The sequence below is a fragment of the Osmerus mordax genome, chromosome 2, assembly GCF_038355195.1.
Source record: "Osmerus mordax isolate fOsmMor3 chromosome 2, fOsmMor3.pri, whole genome shotgun sequence".
NCBI classification, from domain to species: domain Eukaryota; kingdom Metazoa; phylum Chordata; class Actinopteri; order Osmeriformes; family Osmeridae; genus Osmerus; species Osmerus mordax.
In genome coordinates this window covers 9,130,520-9,151,690 of record NC_090051.1, presented here as the reverse complement: position 1 = coordinate 9,151,690, position 21,171 = coordinate 9,130,520, and the positions used below count along the sequence as shown (strand labels likewise).

Here is a 21,171-nt window from a genome sequence, read left to right as displayed (position 1 = left end):
AGTTCGCAACTAAATAACAACTTTCACTGTCATCGAACCAACGCTTTCAGACTTGTAAACGTGACTAGTGATGTGTCGTTCATGATTCGTTCATTTTGAACGAATCATTAGTATGACTCGGGAGTAACGAGTAGTCTCAGAGAGCAATTCGTTCATTTTCTCGTGGCCAAGAACAAAAAAAAGTTAAAATAACTAAACCTATAATTATCACTTGTAAACGAATATCATTCACGTCTTACTAAACCTAGTCACGCAAAAGTGAACCAGGTAAACAAATCCTTTCTGTTTCCTCTTCTGAGCCTATGCAGGTCACGTGAAAAATGATCCAAAGATCCGTATCCGAAGACCCAGTCAAAATGAACAAATCGTTTCTGTTTCCTCTAGTTACCAGTACTTATCCAAAGAATTAGTTAATGTACGCACACACAAGAGCACTCTTAGGCCTCGTTTACACGGAGGAAAAACGCATATTTTCATGCGGTTTGGCCTTTCATTTACACGAAAACTGAGGTTTTATCACGGAAAACTATCATTTCTAAAAACTCAAACAAAGTGGAGATTTCTGAAAACTCAGTTTTTGTGTTGGCGTGTGCACTAGGTTAAATGGAGTTTTAGGTTCTTAAACGTCACAGTATGCGACTAAAAATGCATAACGTCATGTGAGCGTCCTATGTTTGTAGTAATGTAATGGGGTCATTTATTTGTGAATCGCGTTACATATTTACGCGCGCCATATTTACTATTGAAAGGAAAAGGAAGTCGATCGTGTTATTCGTAGTTGTTGATTTTGAGAATTCTGATTGGTTTGCATGGCTTTATCCTTCTCGTTACACTGCCGCCTACAGATTTGGCTTAGTTATGATAGCGCTCGGGGGCGTATTCATGCGGGTTAATGTAAACATAATTTTTTTGAAAACGATCTTGTGTGTACAACGTTATTTTTGAAAACGGAGGGGCAGAAATATTTGTACCAGAGAAGAACCGGAGAAGTTATAGGTTAGTTGAGAGAGTTGAGTTGAACTGTATACAGTAGGTCCTAAACTATGATGAGGGTTGGTACAAGATGGTAGGTTGAGAGCGCGTGGGGAAGGGAGAGAGAGAGAGATAGGCTTCTGGAGAACAATGGGAGAGTATGTTAACTAATCCTAACGAAAGTTAGATTAAATCATTTGCAAACTAAAATCAAACGGAACAAATTAAATCACAATATGCCAATGTTCACAAGTAAGAAATGTAGCAATATCGCAGTTACTGTTGTCAGTAACAATTGAACGTGCTGTATCTAACCAACTGTCTAACTTTCTCTCTCAGAACAACCTGCTTGACCCCAACCAATCGGGCTTCAAGACTGGCCACTCCACAGAGACTGCCCTCCTTTCTGTCACCACTGCCCTCCAGTCTGCCAGAGCGGCTTCCAGGTCATCCGTCATCATTCTGCTGGACCTTTCTGCAGCGTTTGATACGGTTAACCACCAGATCCTGCTCGCCAGACTTTCTGAGATGGGCATCACTGGCATTGCACTCCAGTGGATCTCATCCTACCTGTCGGGAAGATCCTACCAGGTTTCCTGGGGAGGCAAACTGTCAGGCCCTCGCCAGCTCTCCACTGGTGTCCCACAGGGCTCCGTCCTTGGACCCCTCCTCTTCTCTCTGTACACCACCTCACTTGGACCAATCATCACCTCCCATGGTTTCTCCTACCACTGCTACGCTGACGACACGCAGCTGTACCTGTCGTTCCCCCCGACCGATCCGGGGATCTCAGCTAGGATTGAGGCCTGCCTCACAGACATCTCCGCCTGGATGACCGAGCACCACCTCCAGCTGAACCTCGCCTAAACCCTCCATCTCCCACGATCTCTCAATCACCCTGGGATCTGCGACGGTGACCCCTTCATCCTCTGCCAGGAACCTTGAGGTTACCATGGACGACGAGCTCTCCCTCACGGCCCACATTGCTGCGGTCTCCCGGTCGTGTAGATTCACCCTCTACAACATCCATTAGATCAGGAGATACCGGTCTGAGCACTCCACCCAGCTGCTAGTCCAAGCACTTGTCCTCTCCAAGTTGGACTATTGCAACTCGCTGCTCGCTGGTCTCCCAGCATGTGCAACCCGCCCTCTTCAGAGGATTCAGAACGCAGCGGCCCGCCTGGTCTACAATCTACCCAGACGCTCCCATGTTACCCCGCTCTTCATCTCTCTCCACTGGCTACCTATCATGGCCCGTATCAGATTCAAAACCCTGGTATTGACCTTCCGAGCAGTGAACGGGACTGCACCCGTCTACATCAAGTCTCTCCTGCAGCATTACACCCCCACCCGTCACCTACGGTCTTCTTCAGACAACCGCCTGGTGGTCCCACCGCTCAAGACCGCCCGGTCCCAACACAAGCTCTTCTTCTGTCTGGCCCCCCAGTGGTGGAATCAACTCCCCACCTCCATCAGAGACACTGACTGTCTCTCCACCTTCAAGAAAAGGCTCAAGACGCACTTGTTCCGGGAGTACAACGGTACTTAGGAATGGTTCGCTTGACCCGATGTTAGTTCCCTCAAGGATCACAATGACTCTTGCTCAGAGACTTGTTGCTCTTGTGGTTAGTGGTAACTGATTTAAAATTGTTTGTACTCGCTGTGATATATTGTTTTTTATTATTATTGCTTGTCTTTTTTCACAGGTACACTTGCACTTATAGCAGTTCATGTTGTTTAATTGTAACTTGTTTAACTACATGCTCTTATGGTTCTTCCCTTTGGCACTTATTTTGGTTGTTCACAATGTGTGCTTCATGTTTTGGTACTCGCAATGTTTTGTTTTATCTTGTTGTTATGATCAGTGACCTATGCACTTTGTAAAGCTCTCTCTTGGAATTCGCTTTGGATAAAAGCGTCTGCTAAATGAATAAATGTATGTAAATGTAAATGTCAGTTTGAAGAAGAAGAGTCAAAGGTCCATTCGTTGTTGTCAAACGGTTAGAGCAAAGGAATCTTTCGTTCAAGTTCCTATAGACGGTCCAGTGAGTTGCTTTTTCGCAAGGATTCACCGGAAGTGTTCGCGACACATCTGACCTATCCTTCTCAATCAGCAACTCACTGGACCGCTAGGAACTTGAACGAAAGATTCCTTTTCCTACCATCTTGTACCAACGCTCATAATAGTTTAGGACCTACTGTATACAGTTCAACTCAACTCTCTCAACTAACCTATAACTTCTCTGGTATTTGTTCATTATAATTACATTTCCTTAAATAAATCATTGTTTATAATACTCGCATTATCCCTCACGTTATCTGATCTGCTCTACTTTCATAGAATTCACTACTTAAGATTAGACTGATTATTACGAAGGCTATTATTCAATAAGGTTTCCTCTGTCCCTTTAATAAATAAGAGGTGGTGCCCCTAAGAACTACATACTTAATTATAAATTAAGTATTGCTAATCTTAAACGAGCAAACCCCACTACAAAATACACACACTACACTTTGTAAAGCACTTTGAATTGCCATTGTGTATGAATTGTGCTAGGCCTATATAAATAAACTAGGCTTGCTTTGCCTTCAATTCACATCAATTATGTTAACGGGGAACCTTGCCATCCAATAATAAGTGACTTATCACTGTATTTATAGGCCCAAAGTAGGCTTATTCTGCACACTTAGGACTACACCAACATAATGGCATATTTATTGCTGCTGCAAAATGTTGCAGATAGTGCCCTGAGGAGGGAACACATCTTCCTTGACCATACCAATTTATTTGCAGAGAGTGACGAGTACCTGTTGGGACGCTTTAGGCTACCAAGAGCAGTCCTCATAGATATTTGTAACAGTCAACTGTCTTCTAGGCTATGTTTTGAAATATGTTTTTTTGCTTCAGAATTCAAAATAAAGTTAAACCATATATATCAGTGACATATTTGTCACTTAATCAGTTATGCACCCTTCTCCAGATAATGCGTTCACTGCATGAGTAATTGCATTCCATGCATCGGTTTTATCTGCTTTGTATCCACTGCTGACGCTACTAAATGTTATCTGATGTGTCGTTTGTCGATAACTTTTTGCAGCTGTACCTCCACTTCAGAATTACAAAAGTTTTTCTGTCTTTTGGAGTCGAGGCTTCCACCGTCTTTACCACGTCTTTTCGACATTTCTCTGACTGTGCACACGGCCCTGCCATCTCATGCCCTTTTATGGGAATTAACAGGGCGTTTACCTATGCTAAAGTTAGGAGCAACGGGGGACAAGCTTTCAACTTACGTATATTGGGATTCATCATTCTAAGACCACACCTGCGAACAATTCAGCTGTTTAGGGACACGTCATGAATCACACGTAGATTTTTCTTAGGAACTTTCTTAAGAACAAATGTAAGAAATAACTTAGGAAGATATTGGTGAATGAGGCCCAATGTTCAGTCTTATGCCTGTTTTCGGCTTGTGAAAGCTAGCTTAGTGCAAAATTTCCCTATTTTCCATACTACAAACTCCGGTGCATAAAGCGCTTAGTTTTATTCAATTGCAAATGCCTTTGTTAATCGCATTAGTTCATTAATGAAACAAAATTCACTGAAGTTATCGTAAAGCCTCCTACCTCAAGTGCACATTAGTCCAAATGCTTAGTGAAGCGTATAGTATTTTTTTATTAAGGATCCCCATTAGTCTACACCATGGTGGAGACTATTCTTCCTGGGGTCCAGGCAAAAAATATTACAATACAATATAAATACATAAAATGCAGTACAGCATGATCAATTATCACAAAAACACAGACTTAGAACACAACATTTACATTAAAAGTAAAATAATACCTGAAATCCCTTAAATACCTAAAATAATAATCTAATCTACTATAATTTCCTTTCTAATTATAGCTGCCTTAAGTTTCCTTTTGAAATCACATTTATTTCGTGTTAGAGTCACATATGAGGGGAGCACATTCCAGTATGCAATGGCTCTGTACATTACTGTTTTCTTAAGTGCATTGGTTCTGGGTAGAGGAAAAGTAAAGCGACCACTTATTGCCTGTCTAGTATTATAACCATGTCTCTCATTTGCAGGTGATAGCTGTAAATACAAACTGACAGGTTTCTGTGAGGAATACACATTATTTAAAAACAGAATAAGGCTACATGCCAGTCTTTCATCCACCCTCATCCATGACAGCCTGGCATGCATAACCTCCACACTACTCCTAACAGAGCAGTGAAGTGCCAGTCTTGCCACTCTGTTCTGAGCAAGCTGGAGTATGAGCCCAACATGGCTGAAAATGATGAATTGCGAAACTAGCGGCAAATTATCTTTTGGAAATGTCAAAATGCTTCTCCAAACAATGTCAAACGTGTCACTGCACTCCATTGGATTATAAAATGGACACCTGCAAAATATATGCTTTGCAAAGTCCCCGGTTCTCAAGATAATCGTGGGAAACTCGCTAGCCTAAAGTCCCATTCAAAAAAATACACAGACACACACACAGACAGACAGACAGAGATTCCTGGCATTATTGCAGACAAACAGAGATTCCTGGCATTATTAGAAAGATGCCAATTTAATTTGCACACAATGTGCTACTGCTCATGCGTAACCCGAGATCCACACTGGGACCAAATGTTACAGTAATAATAAAATAAAAAGTAAAACAATTTCTGAAGAAATGTGACAATTTCCAAACAAGTTACACTTGCCTCTCATATTTGCAATACTTGGACAATAAATGAAGAACAATACATGTTTGGTCAGGATAACTGGATCAATAAGACCATTGAATGTTTATGATGTCCCTGTGTGTTCACACTTTTGACAGGGGACAACGACGTGATAAGTCAGCTGACTATATAAAATGTTGATAATGTCAGGCTACTATAGACCAACTGCAGTCTAACCCGCAACGTATTTGACATCCTTTAGCCAATACATTACATTTTGCTGAATGATTGAAGGGCTAAACAACAAACGCAGGGAGTCAGATGGCTGAGCGGTTAGGGAGTCGGGCTAGTAATCTGAAGGTTGCCAGTTCGATTCCCGGCGGTGCCAAATGACGTTGTGTCCTTGGGCAAGGCACTTCAGCCTACTTGCCTTGGGTGGAATGTCCCTGTACATACTGTAAGTCGCTCTGGATAAGAGCGTCTGCTAAATGACTAAATGTAAAAAAAACGCTCTAATGAAATAATCACCAACTAACAACACGGAAATAAATGACAGACTGGCAAAGGCACGTTCATTTTCCGACCGTGCCTTTGCTCTGTGCAAGAAGCGCCATCTAGTGACCATAACAACGTCCATGTCTGAACACCCTAATCACCGGATTGGCGCTTCTAGTGTTAAATGTCATACACTCCAAGTTTGATTTCCTGTCCATCGGAGGATTTATATCCTATGCTCCCATACCCCTGCTCTACGACATGACGTTTTTTCCTTAGATTTGGCGGAATGGTGTCTATTGCAAGACATTTTTAATTAATAAGAGTGCCTTAACTGAACTTGATTTGTGAAGTAAACATTTTCTCTTTTTTCTTTCCAGATAATCAACCTGTTTGAAATTAGACCAGACCCCAGAATTGGAGAGGTGAAGGCTCTTAATCGGACTGTCTTAGTAGCAGACAGACAAGTTAATCTCCACTTCTTGGAAAGAAGAATCTAAACCAGTCTTTGATTGTTAAACACATGACATGTTCTGAAATGCACCAGGGCGAAATTCCAATCCAAAACTCCAACCTATTGACAAGTATTTCCAACTTGACATGACAAAAATAATAGGGGTTGGTGAGACCTTATAATTTCAATGGGCCTCATTCACCAAATGTTCTTACGGACAAATTTGTTCTCACACCCCACGTACGCAGTTTTCACGAAGATTCTGGCTTTCACCAATGTTTTCTTATTTGGGATTTGTTCTTAGGTAAGAACAGAATTTACGCACACCCAAGAGCACTCTTAAGGCCGAATTATACTACTCTGACTCCGTTACGGACAGACAGACGGACGGAGTCGGACGGATTCGTTGAATTTATAGTACTCCGAGGGCTGTGGGTGCTGAAAACAATTCACCGCCAGAGGAGTAGGTGGCGCAACGTTTTTTTGTAAGTCGTCGTCGAGTGTTTATTTACCTAGGTTATCGAGAAGTCGGAGCAAATTTACAAATTTGACATTTCATCAATAAAATACGCACATTTTCATCAACTACACTGCCCATTTCTCGTCACATTTTTATTCAGATGCTGATTTACATGTACTGTTTAGCTGAAATATGAATTGTAAAAACTTACAGCAATGGTGGTCAAAGGATTCTGTTCGTCCTGTTTATCACGGCAACCCCGCCCCTGACGCAAGCGGTTCTTAATACGGACCAATCACAGCCAAGGGGTATCCGTAAAATGACGGACGGACAGATGGATAGTCAGGAAAATCAGGAGGTGCACGTAGAGCTCTCCGAGGGGCTCGGAGAGGGCGTTCCATGTCGGAGAGGGCGTTCCCTGTGTCCGTGAAAACGAAGTAGTATAAATCGGCCTTTACGCACAATTGAGAGCTGACATGTTTGCGCAAAATAAGTAGTTATACCGTTTTCGTCCGTTCTAATTTAAAGTTATGCAAATACTGTAAATCACAGCTGGTTCCCAACTCGGAAACACTCAGGTGTATACAGTAAGAGGACCCCTTTGGGCTGATCTTATGTGGAAAAAGAACAATACAGAGAAACACGAAGAAAGAAAGAATATGTAATGCCTGCACGAGGGAGAGGAAGACAAGTACCAGGACAAGGGAGAGGAGTTAGAATGTGTGGTGGTGCTCAGAGAAGGGCCAGAGCTAGGGTAACTGATGAAATATTGTAAATGGCAGCTATATTGCATATTTCTTGCAGTAATGTCCTGTTGCAACTGAAGCCTTTACTGCAGCAATTATGTTTCTGTCTTCTTTTTTTCAATACAGTAACCGTACATTCTATAAAGCTACTCTGAGATGGGTCATTAATTTTTTTGTTCTGAAAAAAAAAAAAAAAAAAAGAAAGAAAAAAAGAAACAAAATGCATGCATTTACTATACCCAAAAAAACAAAAATGTAAAGAGGCTTCAAAAGAACAATTCTGCTGTTTAGGAACACGTCATAAATCACACATAGACTTTTCTTAGGAACTTTCTTAAGAACAAATGTAAGAAATAACTTATTATGTGTGAAGATATTGGTGAATGAGGCCCATTGTCTCTAGCACATCACTACAAACTGTTTTTTAATTTTAATTTTATTATTACATTGCATGGCAGCAAAGATGCATTAGCCCGATTCACTGTGGACATAATTGTCATAAATTTTGTGTCAGAAAACACATTAATTAAGTGGAGTCAGGTGGCTGAGCGGTTAGGGAAGCGGGCTAGTAATCAGAAGGTCGCTGGTTCGATTCCTGGCCGTGTCAAATGACGTTGTGTCCTTGGGCAAGGCACTTCACCCTACTTGACTCGGGGGAATGTCCCTGTACTTACTGTAAGTCGCTCTGGATAAGAGCGTCGACTAAATGTAAAAGGTAAGGGGATCCTTTTCCAAAACCCCATTCATGGACTGCTTTATGCTTGGTGCGCCTGCTGTCCCTCTGCGATTCTGGAAACGTAAACAATTTAAGAACCTTTTATTGTGACGTTCAGTTGGGAGCCTGGTCTTAGCAGACCAGAGTCTGCTAGGCCTCACCAGGAGGAAGATAATATTAGAATTTTGGTTTAGTAAATTTGTGTAATTAATTGACTTGCTATTTTTACTTTGTCTAGGTCAGAGTTGGCAAACTCTGATAGCGTACAAGAACTCTGGTCGCGTGAAGTATTGAAAAAGTATGTAAAACAATCTGTGTTCTTGATCTGAGGCAAAGGATCTGTTAAGAGAATACGTCCCATACTCTTGATCTTCATGCGAGAGACTAACCTTTAAGGGTTAAGTGGTTTTAAACAAGTGAGGGATACTTTGACAATGTAAAGGGACAGTTAGATTTTAACTGACAAACTTTGCATTAAATGATCAGCGAGGGACACAATAAAATACTAAGGGAAAGATAGACTGGGAGTTTATTGATTAACTCGTCTCTCGCAGGCACGAATTGTAGTTATTTTGTTACTCAGGAGGTAACGGAGTTGAAATTATTGTATGCACGTTCCTAAAAAGTTGAGCCTTTGTATGCGCGTCCCATGATCGAGCGCCCAGAAGGCGAGAATAGTTTGGATTGAAAAGTCAATATTTGTAGTTCACTACCACATGATATTGTAGTTCTTTTATTCTTCAATATTGTGACCGTTTTACAGTGATTTTGTGACTATATTCTAAAGTGCTGTGTGATTCTTGCTGCAGTAAATCATAAGAGTTGGCTACATACAGTTATGAGATTTTTTACAGATATATTGTAATTCAGATACATTGTAATTCAGTATGGGTAATCTAGCTTCCAGTACGGGAGCAATAGAGATGTTGTTACCTGAGAATAGTCCAGCCCGATATATGTTTGATTTACATGGAATTCAAGCAGTGTCAAGCATTGAGAAATGGCATGCGTGGACTAATCATGACCTGAGACATTGTTTTTCCGCTGGAGGGAAAGTTTGATGTAAAAATATTGGACCCTTTAAAAGCGGTTTTGAAAGACAAGGAAACAAGTCGGACGTGTAAACAATTTGTCAGCTGGCCAATGTTTATGATATGGTTAACTGAAGCTACGAGACAACGTGGCATTGTCTATCTTGAGAAAATACGGTCAGATCAAGCTAAAACTGATTCTGATAGAGAAGCTAGGAATGAGCCGGAGCGTCTTGAGAGACAGAGACAAGATGAACATAAAAGTGAGCTAGAACGTTTTGAGCGAGACAAACAAGAGGCTGCTAGAATTGAACTAGAGCAGTTTGAGAGACAGAGCGTCCGGGAGTCATTGTTAAAACGTGATCAGATTGTTGTTATAGCTGTGGCTATGCAGAGGAGAGCCAGAGACAGGGAAAATGCAGTGTTAGTGGAAGCAGCGGGTCAGGTGCAGCCAGCACAGAACCTACAAGAGAAGGTTGAGGTTTAAAAGGCTTTGTAGAACAAAAGGCGACTTAAAAAAAATCTAAAACCCAGCAGTGTGTATTTTGTTTACTTCCCCTTTCGGATTCAACATTCAAATTACTAGACAAAAAATTATATCCTGAGAAAAGTGGATTTTGAGGGGTATAGCTCCATAGACCTCCATTCATTCTGCAGTCGACCGTTAGCGCCCTCATATGGAACTAGAGTGGAACTGCAGAACCTGGAAGTTTCCTGAGAGTGGGAGTTCTCTAGCCTGGTCCTAACCAGACTCTCGTACATTTCATTTGTACAGAGAGTCTGGCCTCGCTCCATTGACAAGCATTGACTTCCTTGTAGGCGGGTACTCTGTTGAAGTTTAAAACTATTGGATCTGCTCAGAGCCACTCTGATCTGCCATAACCAATCGCTAGCGTTCGCCTTAGCCAACTCCTTCACCACTACTGTAACGGAGCTAGATACCGTAGCTGTAAAATCAAACTTTTCCCGAACCCCGTGGGGAGGAGGGCCACAACATCATGGCCACCAACTAAACTCAGCAAGGATTGTTCTTGCTCCGGCTTTAGCTTATGGCAGCGTTGCTACAACGGACCGAATGGCTTCGCTCGCATCTTTCTCCGCCGCCATTATGGAACTACAACACAAACTAGCTCATGACATCAACGTCATCGTTCTCGGCCACTCCCTCTGTTCGCTGATTGGCCGGTAGAAAATTAACCGTAGACATCTGACTTACTTACCTCATGGCCAGACCTAGTACAGAAGCAAAATCAAAATTGAGCGGAAGTACGTAGGAGGGCAGAGCCAGGCTAGGAGTTCTCCCCATATTAGACATTCTCTGGCTATACGTTAGTCCCAGCCTGCCGTCAACAGTGATTCTTTCTAAAGTTATTTCAACTATAATTTAACTAAAACTGGTTTGTTTTTAAACATATGTTGTCATTTATATTGTTATTATTATTGTTATAAAATGTCATTGCGGAACTCTGGTAGGCTACTTGTTGCGCTGTTCGCGGCTGTACTAACAACCAGACTTAGCTAAATCTATGGCTTCAACGACAGTGTGCTGAACACACACCCACAACAAAAAGGGATTGTTCTTGTGACAAACGGTACAGTTTCCATCGCCTGCCAACAGATGAGGATACAAAAGAATGTATCTGAAAAGCCTTGAAGAGACCACCCAAAACACTATCGTATGTGTACTCATTTCATTTTGTGGACAAAAAGTCGACGTACTTTGTGTTTGGGCTACGAAAGACCTCCACAGATTTAGTTGCAGTACTGCCAGTAAAGGTGGGATGCAAGTGTTAATATAGGAGGTTTTGTGGGTTAGTAGCTAGTGCCCTGGTCCAGCAACACATGAGCACCCAGCCGTTTGTATTTCACTCTGACGATGAAACTAAAACCCAGGAATGGTGATGTGGGACTTTAAGGCTCTGACTAGGCTCTATGTCTGCTTTAAGGTAGACAAGGTTGTGTCCCACTTCCTTTATTAAAACGCGACCAACTTTATTGCTGTGGAGGTACTGATAAGACTCAGACCTTTTCAGGTTATTCATCGCTTCACCGTCCGTAGCAACAGAGTTAATAAAGTAGCTAAATATGCTGGTGTATGTTATACGTCAGTTTCGCCAACGCTCAAATCCGGACTAAACAGTTTAATTGAATTAAAATTGTGTTTAATTGAATTAAAATTGTGTTTAATTATTAATAAAGTAAAGTAAGCAAACAGCGCTTGATCGGCCATGACTGACGTCAACGCAGCAAACCACGAGAAGCTGGGGCCTCATTTATCAACCACGTACGAATGAATCCACGCAAAAGTAGTGATTTATCATGCCAAGAGATTTCTTGGAAGTGTGCGTAAATCTAAGAATGGTCAATACTATGCGTAGCTGAGTACGAACAATTCCAAGTGGTGAAACAAGGCAATTGCATTGTGAACACGGGAACTTTATGTAGGCCTATAAGATTGAAATCAATAATGAAAGCATTTCCATGAAATAAAATTCTCATGAAAATCATGAAATATTGTAATGTTATAGCCTAATTGAACACCATAAGGGGAGTTGTTAATATTGGCGAATTGATGTAATGTAGTGTAATGTTACAATATGCTTGTGGACCACTATAAAAGACAGTCAATTAACCAGGAATATCTAAGAGAAGATGGCAGATCTAGCTGTGTTGGAAGATTTAGCACCCGCCGCATTTCGCCGAGAGCGCATTTTCAGAGTCTTCTTTGCATGACTTCTTTGCACAAAGTAATGAGTGGCTCATTAGTAGATATCGTTTCCCTAAACCCATTTTAGTGGAATTATGCGAGGATCTAAGACCAACTCTAGAAAGACCAACAAGGAGAACGAATGCCATTCCAGTGCACATTCAGGTGCTATCCACCTTGGGTATCTTGGCGACGGGCACTTTTCAGCATGAGCTTGCTGATCGGTCTGGCATCTCACAACCCTCCATCAGCCTAACGATGCCTGCTGTTTTAAATGCAATAATATAAAAATAAGTAGATCCCGTCAGTACATACTTTTCCCATATACAGTAGCACAACAGGTAGAAGTCAAACAAGGCTTCTTTGCGGTCAACGGCTTCCCAAACACAATTGGAGCGGTGGACTGCACCCACGTTGCAATTAAAGCACCATCCCTGAACGAGTTCAATTACGTGAACAGAAAAGGCTTCCACTCAATTAATGTGCAAATCACCTCGGATGCGCAAAAGAACTTGTTGAATGTGGTGGCGAGATGGCCGGGGGGAACGCACGACTCATTCATTTTGCAGAACAGCAACGTTGGCCTTCGCTTAGAGGAGGGAGCTGTTCAGGATGGATGGCTTATTGGTATGTATTACCCAGGCATCAAGTACTTGCCATTAGTGTATTCTATTTACCTATTGGTTTCCCTGTAGGAGACAGAGGTTATCCATTGAAACCGTGGCTGATGACTCCTTTGACCAATCCTGTGACGGCACAGGAGAGAGCCTATAATGCTGCACACAGTTGCACAAGGTCGATCGTGGAGCGCACAATAGGAAATCTGAAAGGCCGGTGGCTCTTTTTGTCATCTGCTGGGGGTGCTTTGCAGTATACACCGGAAAAGGCTTGCAACATAGTCATGGCCTGTTGTGTACTACATAACATGGCCATCAAGCATGGCATTCCACTTGTTCAGGAAGACCAACCCGACGAAGCGATGCCAGACGCACCACCTTTCCAACCTCCAAATGCCTTGGCAGTTCAAAGGAGGATGGAGAATATTCAACATTTTCGAGTAAGTACCTCCCCAAGAAAAGAACAGCCCACATGCCTTTAGCTCATTTATTTAACATTTGACTGGCACAGTTAACCAGTTGTTGTAGGGATTTGTTAATGTCATTGAGTGCAGTGCAGATGCCAGTTAATTTCTCATTTATATCTTTGATGGAGTTGATGATTTCGTCTTGTTTCTGTAGGACTGAGTCTGTCAGGACCCTTGGTTCACGGCTTGATGTGGCGCGGGAGCGTGGTGCCTCACTGTGGGTCGCAGTGGGGGGAATACTTGCCTCTCCCAGGATGACTCCAGAACTGTCTCCACTCACTGCAATTTATGGAACTATTTTATTACTGCATCAGAGCAGATTATAATTTCCTGTCAAATAAAGTGGTGACCACAATATTGACAACACTGTTGAAAATCAAATTATTCTACTTACCTTCAACCTGACCACGAGTAGACACCGGTGAATTGAACACGGTAGGACCTGCGACTAGGTCACTGTCTCCACCTGACACAATTCCAGACAGCGATGTTTCTCCAATAATTGCTGCAATTCTTAATTGCATAGGAGAAACACTCGTCTCAACTTGTCCACCTCCAGTTGCAGCAATGTCTCGCCTGTGTGCGGCTACGGCCTTTTTTGCACTTGATTTTAAATCAAACCACTTTTTTTTTATATCTGCCAATGAGCGCCTCTGAGAAGATGCTGCGTTAACAGCAATCGCTACCTTTTCCCAAAGCATATTCTTTTTTTTGGTGGTCATAACACCGCTAAGTGTTCCAAATAAAACTTTGTGGTTGCACTCAACCTCCGACACTAAAACCTCAATTTAATTTTGCGAAAAATTATTTTTCTTTACTTTCTTTTCTTGCTCCATTTTCATTACCAATTTCTAGTTGGGTGTGCTCAAGCCTTCGGCGAGAGCACAACCTTTGTTCTCTCACATATATATTATTATTTTTATTTCTTTTTGCCCCCCTAACACTCAGTCAATATTTGGCCTACATAGACAACGTAGGTGTCAAAAGTTTCGTCTTGGTAGCGATTGAGTTGCTTCTATTGGAATTTACGTTCCGTTGCATGGTTTAAGCTTCAGTTAAGTTTTTGTGGCGAAAAGTGAAGCTAACGGTGGCTAATTTGCTAGCCACAGTCACTGACGTTACTAACGTCACTGCGTCACTAACGTCACGAAAACACGCGTGACTACCTTTGCCAGAACATTCGTTTAGCATCTGTTAACTTGGGGGATAGCTAGGCTAACTATAGCTTTACTGCAAGGCAGCTGCAGAAACGCCACAAGAAAAGAGGCCAGGGTGATAACTATTTACTCATTTTACTTTGTGATATGACACACAATTGTGATGTGTAATGTACAATATAAGCTGATATTATTAAGGAAGTACATCTACTTTCGGAAACAGTAGTCTACTATTTCACTGAAGTATTAGCATCATGACATTAGCCTGTGTTGCCCGGGCAACACATACTACAGTGGTCTATGATGTAGCGTTATCTGTTTTCAATCGTTAAAATAAACATTCCTCACATATATATTTTCGTTGTAGGATTTATTCTGACATTAGAAAACGATTTGTTGGTGAAATTACCATTACCTGTGGTTTCAAACCAGTGTAGCTCACTGCAACGCTGTAGCTTACGCGAGACACACTACTGTACAAAAACATCTACACTAAACAGCTGTTTAGGAAGTCAAACGGCGACAGAACATGTTTGGCACTCCCCTTACTTAAATCAAAAGTCTATCTAACTACTAACCTGAACTTCATTGCCACAGCCTAAACGTTGTCAATCTGTTCATGAAAATAATTAATTTCAGTTTAAACCGTACAACGGAACGTTAAATCCAATTCAACCAACGCAATCGCTACCAAGAAGAACACAGCAGTAGTCTAGTACTGTACTGTAGTAGTACAATTTACCGGGGCAGCTTCTCCACACAGGGCTATATCGCATTTTGCGTTGTTACTGACAATGATCGCTACCACTGAGCTTTTTATGAATGAGCGATTTTCCACTAAATAAATGTCAAGCTTATTTACGTTTTGGGGGGAATATTTTCAGTTAGCAGATGGTACTGTTTGAATCGCGATTCCATCTTCTACTGCCGGGTAACGTCGTAGAATAATCTTCAAAGGGGGTTCTTTATTAATGAATGAATGCAATGAGTAGGCTAAATGCCTGAAAATATCATGAGAAGGGAAAAACTTCAAATGACGTTTAAGTCATAGAGATTAGGTCAATTTTTACACCGGTCTGCCCAATGTATTCGTTTTGTTTCAACGATGAGGCTGCCTCTTGCAGGGGAAATGAGAAGACATCTATTTCATTCTACACTTCACTCTTATTTTCAGTTGTAAATGAGCAGCAAAAAAAAAATGCTTTTAAATCTATGTCATCTTTATAAATAATAAGTATGCATTTTTATATAAAATATACAGAAATATCAGTTGTAAAAATGTCATTCAAAAACGGACCCCTGTGCAACCGACGCAAGCAAGCACACCCTACATTTCCCCAGAAATTGTACCCTCTCTAGTTGAACTTGTTAGCTCCCTTTTTATTGGTGGTGATTCAACTAATTTAGATAATATGGGGCGTTTCGTATAAAAATGCTTGTGTTCGTGCACGAGTTTATAGACTAAGACCAGGTGAGATTTATCAAGATAATCTACTAGAAGTGTGTGTATGGCGCTCGTACGAATGTTTGATAAATCGCACCTTCAACTGTTCGTGGGAATATTCCAAACCTCGACGTAAGAACAATTTCTACGCACGCTTGATAAATGAGGTCCCTGGAATGTCCGAATTCACAGAGCCGTTTTCAACTCCTCCCCGACTGCAAGCGGCTACTCTCGCCGGTCGTTTCATGCAGCCGCAGTCCATGTCGAACGCACCTAATCTCTGACGTTACTCCCAGCCAGCCATCAACAGTGATCTTTCTAAAGTAATTTCAACTATAATTTAACTAAAACTGGTTTGTGTTTAAACATATGCATATGTTTATAGTACTTCATACAAACATGTGCTTCACATAATAAAGACTATATATATGATGGCATTTAAAGAATATATTGTGCTTATTAAAGTTCTGTCTTATGATCTGAGAAGTGTGCTCAGGCTTAAACATGGTGTCTCACACAGGGTGTGGGAAGCAGGCTGTTCTTTGTGTCTCTATCTCTTCATTTTCAGAAACAACCTTGAAACCGGGTGGAGACGGCACCCGAGCAGGTGGGACGCGTAGGCAAGAACAACTCCCTGATGCACGAGAGAACAAGCTCAACCCTCTTTTCATCTTTCTGTTTTAATTGCACTGTATAAATATATGCTGGGGAGGGACAGATAGCCAGTTGGACTTTGTGAACCAACCCAAACTCTGTTGCGGGTAGACAACCCCAGAGCTCTGTACTTGTTGATTTCCAACTGCTGCATTAAAGCTGATATTATCGGACCTCTGCGACTCCAGACCACTCTTTCTAGAACACAGACTTGTGTCATTGAATACCATCATTAGGTTCCTCCGGTAGGAGGGAACCTATTGTTATTGTTGGTATTTAGGTTCCTCCGGTAGGAGGGAACCTATTGTTATTGTTGGTATTCTTATTATTAGGTTCCTCCGGTAGGAGGGAACCTATTGTTATTGTTGGTATTCTTATTATTTTTCTTCTCCTTGCGCCCCAATATCTCAAAAAGTCCCTGGTCATAAATTTTTTAATTTGGCACATTGATACTACATCCAAGTGGGTACCCCCACACCAAATATGGGCCACATCGGACCACAGGGGGCGCCACAGGCCACGCCCAAAAGTCCGATTTTCAAAGTGATGGCATTTCCACCCCATTGCTCCAATTCTTCTGAAACTTGGTGTGCATGCCTCATTTTTCATGGGGAACAAAAAAGCCTCAAGGACCCATAAGGTCCGCCATGATGGGTTTTCCTGTACTGTGATAATTTGGGAAAACCTTCAAAATTCCTCTTCTCTTGAACCAAAGGTGAAATTGACTTGAAATTTGGCACGGATATGTATCATTGACGTATTTTAAAACGTTACTTAAGGCAATTGAATCAAGTACAAAATGGCTGAAATGGGTGTATTTATGTAAATGTCCACATTGCCTCAATATGTTTGTGTCACTAAATCAAATGTATTTTTGAAGGATGGTTCAAACCTAATAAGCTTTGAAGGATTCAAAATCTTTGTGTCTATTCCAATAAGTAATGATGGTATTCTATGACACAAATCTGTGTTCTAGAAAGAGTGGTCTGGAGTCACAGAGGTCTGATAATCTCAGCTTTAATGCAGCAGTTGGAAATCAACAAGTACAGAGCTCTGGGGCTGTCTACGTTTCCCTACCCGCAACAGAGTTTGGGCTGGTTCACGAAGTCCAACTGGCTATCTTTCCCTGCCCCAGCATATAATATGCAGTGCAATTAAAACAGAAAGATGAAAAGAGGGTTGAGCTTGTTCGCTCGTGCATCAGGGAGTTGTTCTTGCCTCCGCGTCCCACCTGCTCGGGTGCCATCTCCACCCAGATTCAAGGTTGTTTCTGAAAATGAAAAGATAGAGACACAAAGAACAGCCTGCTTCCCACACTCAGTGTGAGACCCAATGTTTAAGCCTGAGCACACTTCTAAGTTTCATAACTTTAATAAGCACAATGCATAACTTTAATAAGCACAATACATAACTTTAAGACATGCCTCCTTCATAAATCCTGTTGTTATATTCACTCGTGCACAGTGCCCGTGATGCATTCAGTGATTAAAATGCCACACATATTAATAACTGGGATCATAGTTAGTGCCGTGCCTGATATGCAGCTGGTGATTACAGTTCTAGAATATGTGTTGTAATGTATTATACATTCTTTAATCCCTCTTTTGATCTCTGAAAACACCAGAGATCAATCAACATAGCCCGGACCAACCACCGCCTCCTCGTCCTGGTCAGCCAGCCCCAGCAACGGCATTTGGAACCCCTTCGTCGGGTTATCCTCAGCCGAGACAATGATCCTGTTACACAGGGACCTGATACATGGGATACAGCAACAGTCATGTTGATATTGATATAGCACACTCTTAAGTAAAATAGCGGAAACCTTCTTAGTCCAGTACAATTCTAGTGTGGTCAAGCAGTATCACTCTTGGCCTAGTCGTAACCCTCTTTTCCGGACTCTCACATTCGTAGCAATAGCAAAAGGTTCACTGGCCCTTCTCCACCAACTCCTGCAACGTACAACTGGATTCTGGAGCAGCACAACACATGCTCCACTGGTACCACGTACTTCCTTTCCCCAGCACCCTTAGGGCGTGCGAGGTTCTCTCGATGACTTTGAACGGTCCTGTCCACCGAGGTTCTGTCCACTTTCTCTTAATGGCTTTCACCCACACCCAGTCAGCAGTGAAGGCCTTGACTGGGTCCTGTGCTGTCCCCCGTTTCTCCTGTACCTGTTTGGAGAAGGATGATACCAGAGCAGACAGCTGATCATAGTATGGTTGATGCGCCAACTCACCCTCCGCCTCCAGTAGGTCCAGCCCAGCTCCCGGTCCCGGAAACTGTCGCCCCGTCAGAAGTTCATATGGGGTGAATCCTGTAGAGGTGTTCACTGAACTCCTGATAGCTGCTAGGGCAATAGGGAGAGCATCTACCCAATTCATGTTAGTTGTTGCACAGATTTTGGCCAACTTGCATTTCAGATTTCGATTCATGCGTTCAACCTTTCCCTGTGACTGGGGGTGATACACTGCCCCAAACGCGTGCACCAACCCCAGACTTTGTTCTACCAATTGGAGATGTTTGTTTTTGAAGTGTGACCCATTGTCTGACCTGATTCGTTTTGGGAACCCATGGAACGGAATATAATTGTTAGTCAAAAATTTACATACAGATTTTGCATCCTCATGTTTTGTGGGGACAGCCTCAGGCCATCCTGTGTACCCATCCACCGCCACGAGAAGGTAGCGATGACCACGTACTGAGTTTATCATGTCGGTGTAATCAATGACTATTTCCTGACCTGGGGTTTTTGGTAGTGGAAACATTCCTTGATGTGGTTTCAGAGTTGGTCTTACATTATACTCCTGACACACCCGACATTCAGCCACATAGTTAGCCACCATAGCTGGTAGATGAGGGTGCCACCAATGTGTAAGACGCACCATCATCTCTTTATATCCTGCGTGTTCTAACCCATGACTCTGTTTAAATATGCCCTGTCGCATACCTGCCGGCAGAGCTGGGCGCCCGTCCGGGCCCCTCCATAGAAGGGTCTGACCTTCCACCGCCCCTGTCACCGGACAGGGAGCTTTTTGTGCTCCTCTTTGTCTCCACACCTCTTTTTCCTGTGGGGAGACGGCCTCTTGAGCCTCGATTACCTGTGTCATCAAATCCGGTTTCATCTCCTGTGAAACCATTATATACATAGGGAGATAACCAGCAGCTTTCTTGGCCGCTTCGTCTGCTGCTTCATTCCCCAGGGCCACCTTAGTTTTAGACCCGTCATGTCCTTTACATTTCATTACTGCTACTTGAGCTGGTTTTAGGACGGCTTTGGCCAATTGTCTCATTTGTTTTTCATGTCTAATGGGTGTACCCGTGGTTGTCAAGAACCCCGCCCGCAGCCACTGACTCAGTTCCACATGGAGTGCGCCCACTACATATGCTGAGTCGGAGAAAATATTTACAGTTTTGCCCTCGGCTCCTTCGAGAGCCTTAATCATGGCTGTTAGTTCAGCCAGCTGTGCTGACTCCTTACCTACCACCCGTCCTGATTCGACTTCTTCAAACCCTTCTCCTGTCTGTCTGACTACTGCCCATGCAGCTTTTAACCCTTCCTCCGGATGTCTGTAACAACACCCATCTGTGAACAGTACCTCTTCTGCTTCTGCCAATGGTGTTGCACTTAGATCCGGTCGGACCTTGACCTCTTTTTGCACCCTGTGTTCACATACATGACTGTCACCTTCTCCCCCTGTCATTCCCTCTGCCATATTGATCCCTTCATGTGTGTATGTTACATTTGGTGCCCCTAATACATTGTCGATCCTGATGCGCCTGTTTGTTGTTAATGTGAACATGTTTGAATTGATGTAGGCCATAACTCCGTGCGACGTCAGTACCGTGATTGGGTGGCCCATGACTATGTGAGCCGATTTTTGAAGTAGTTTTGCTACTCCTGCCGCATGTTTTGTGCATAATGGCTGTCGTTTCTCTGTGTTGTCGAACATTACGCTGAGATATAGCAGTACTCTCCTGCCACCCTCTTTTTTCTGAAACAACACCCCATTCGCCGATAGGGTGGTTTCAGAAACATCCAAATAAAAAGGCAATGTGTAGTCCGGAAGCGCCAGTTCAGCCGCGCGGGCGAGATCCTGTTTCAATTTGATAAAAGCTTCCTCGGCCGGAATGTCCCATGTCAGGACATTGTTTAGGTTGCGCATGCCTTGTGCATTAATGATGGTGCGTAAGGGGGCTGTGCTGTCCACGTACCCGGGGACATACTGTCGACTGAAACCTGTCAACCCCAAAAATGACAGCATGTCCTTGACCGTGCGAGGTTTGTCATGCTGAAGAATCGCCGAACGATGCGCAGCGGACACTCCTGATCCTTCCCCCGATATAACACGTCCCAAGAAAGTGACAGACCGACGGCAACACTGGAGTTTGGACTTTGAGACTTTGAACCCGCAATTGAACAAATGACGCAGAACAGTCTGAGTGGCATTCAGGCAGCTGAGGGGCGTGGTGGCCGCCAATAATAAATCGTCCACATACTGAAGTAAAACCACCCCGTCCGGTAGTGGCACATCCTGCAAAAGTTTGCGTAGCTCCTGATTGAACACGCCCGGCGA

The 21,171-nt window shown here is 42.8% G+C and overlaps 1 protein-coding gene and 1 long non-coding RNA gene across 2 annotated transcripts in view; both read left to right on the top strand.

The window, feature by feature from the left end:
• The window catches only part of cyp27a1.1 (cytochrome P450, family 27, subfamily A, polypeptide 1.1), a 76,095-nt gene extending 68,528 nt beyond the window's left edge, over positions 1 to 7,567 (top strand). The window contains exon 9 of the mRNA XM_067228897.1: positions 6,526 to 7,567. Within this exon, the coding sequence (XP_067084998.1) occupies positions 6,526 to 6,645 (120 nt within the window). The 3' untranslated portion in view covers positions 6,646 to 7,567. The remainder of the gene's footprint in view (positions 1 to 6,525) is intronic.
• Positions 7,568 to 11,688: 4,121 nt separating this feature from the next.
• On the top strand, positions 11,689 to 13,706 carry LOC136933510 (uncharacterized). The gene is made up of 2 exons (XR_010874808.1): positions 11,689 to 13,315; positions 13,497 to 13,706. It is a non-coding gene; the product is annotated as an uncharacterized lncRNA (long non-coding RNA).
• Positions 13,707 to 21,171: the final 7,465 nt, after the last annotated feature.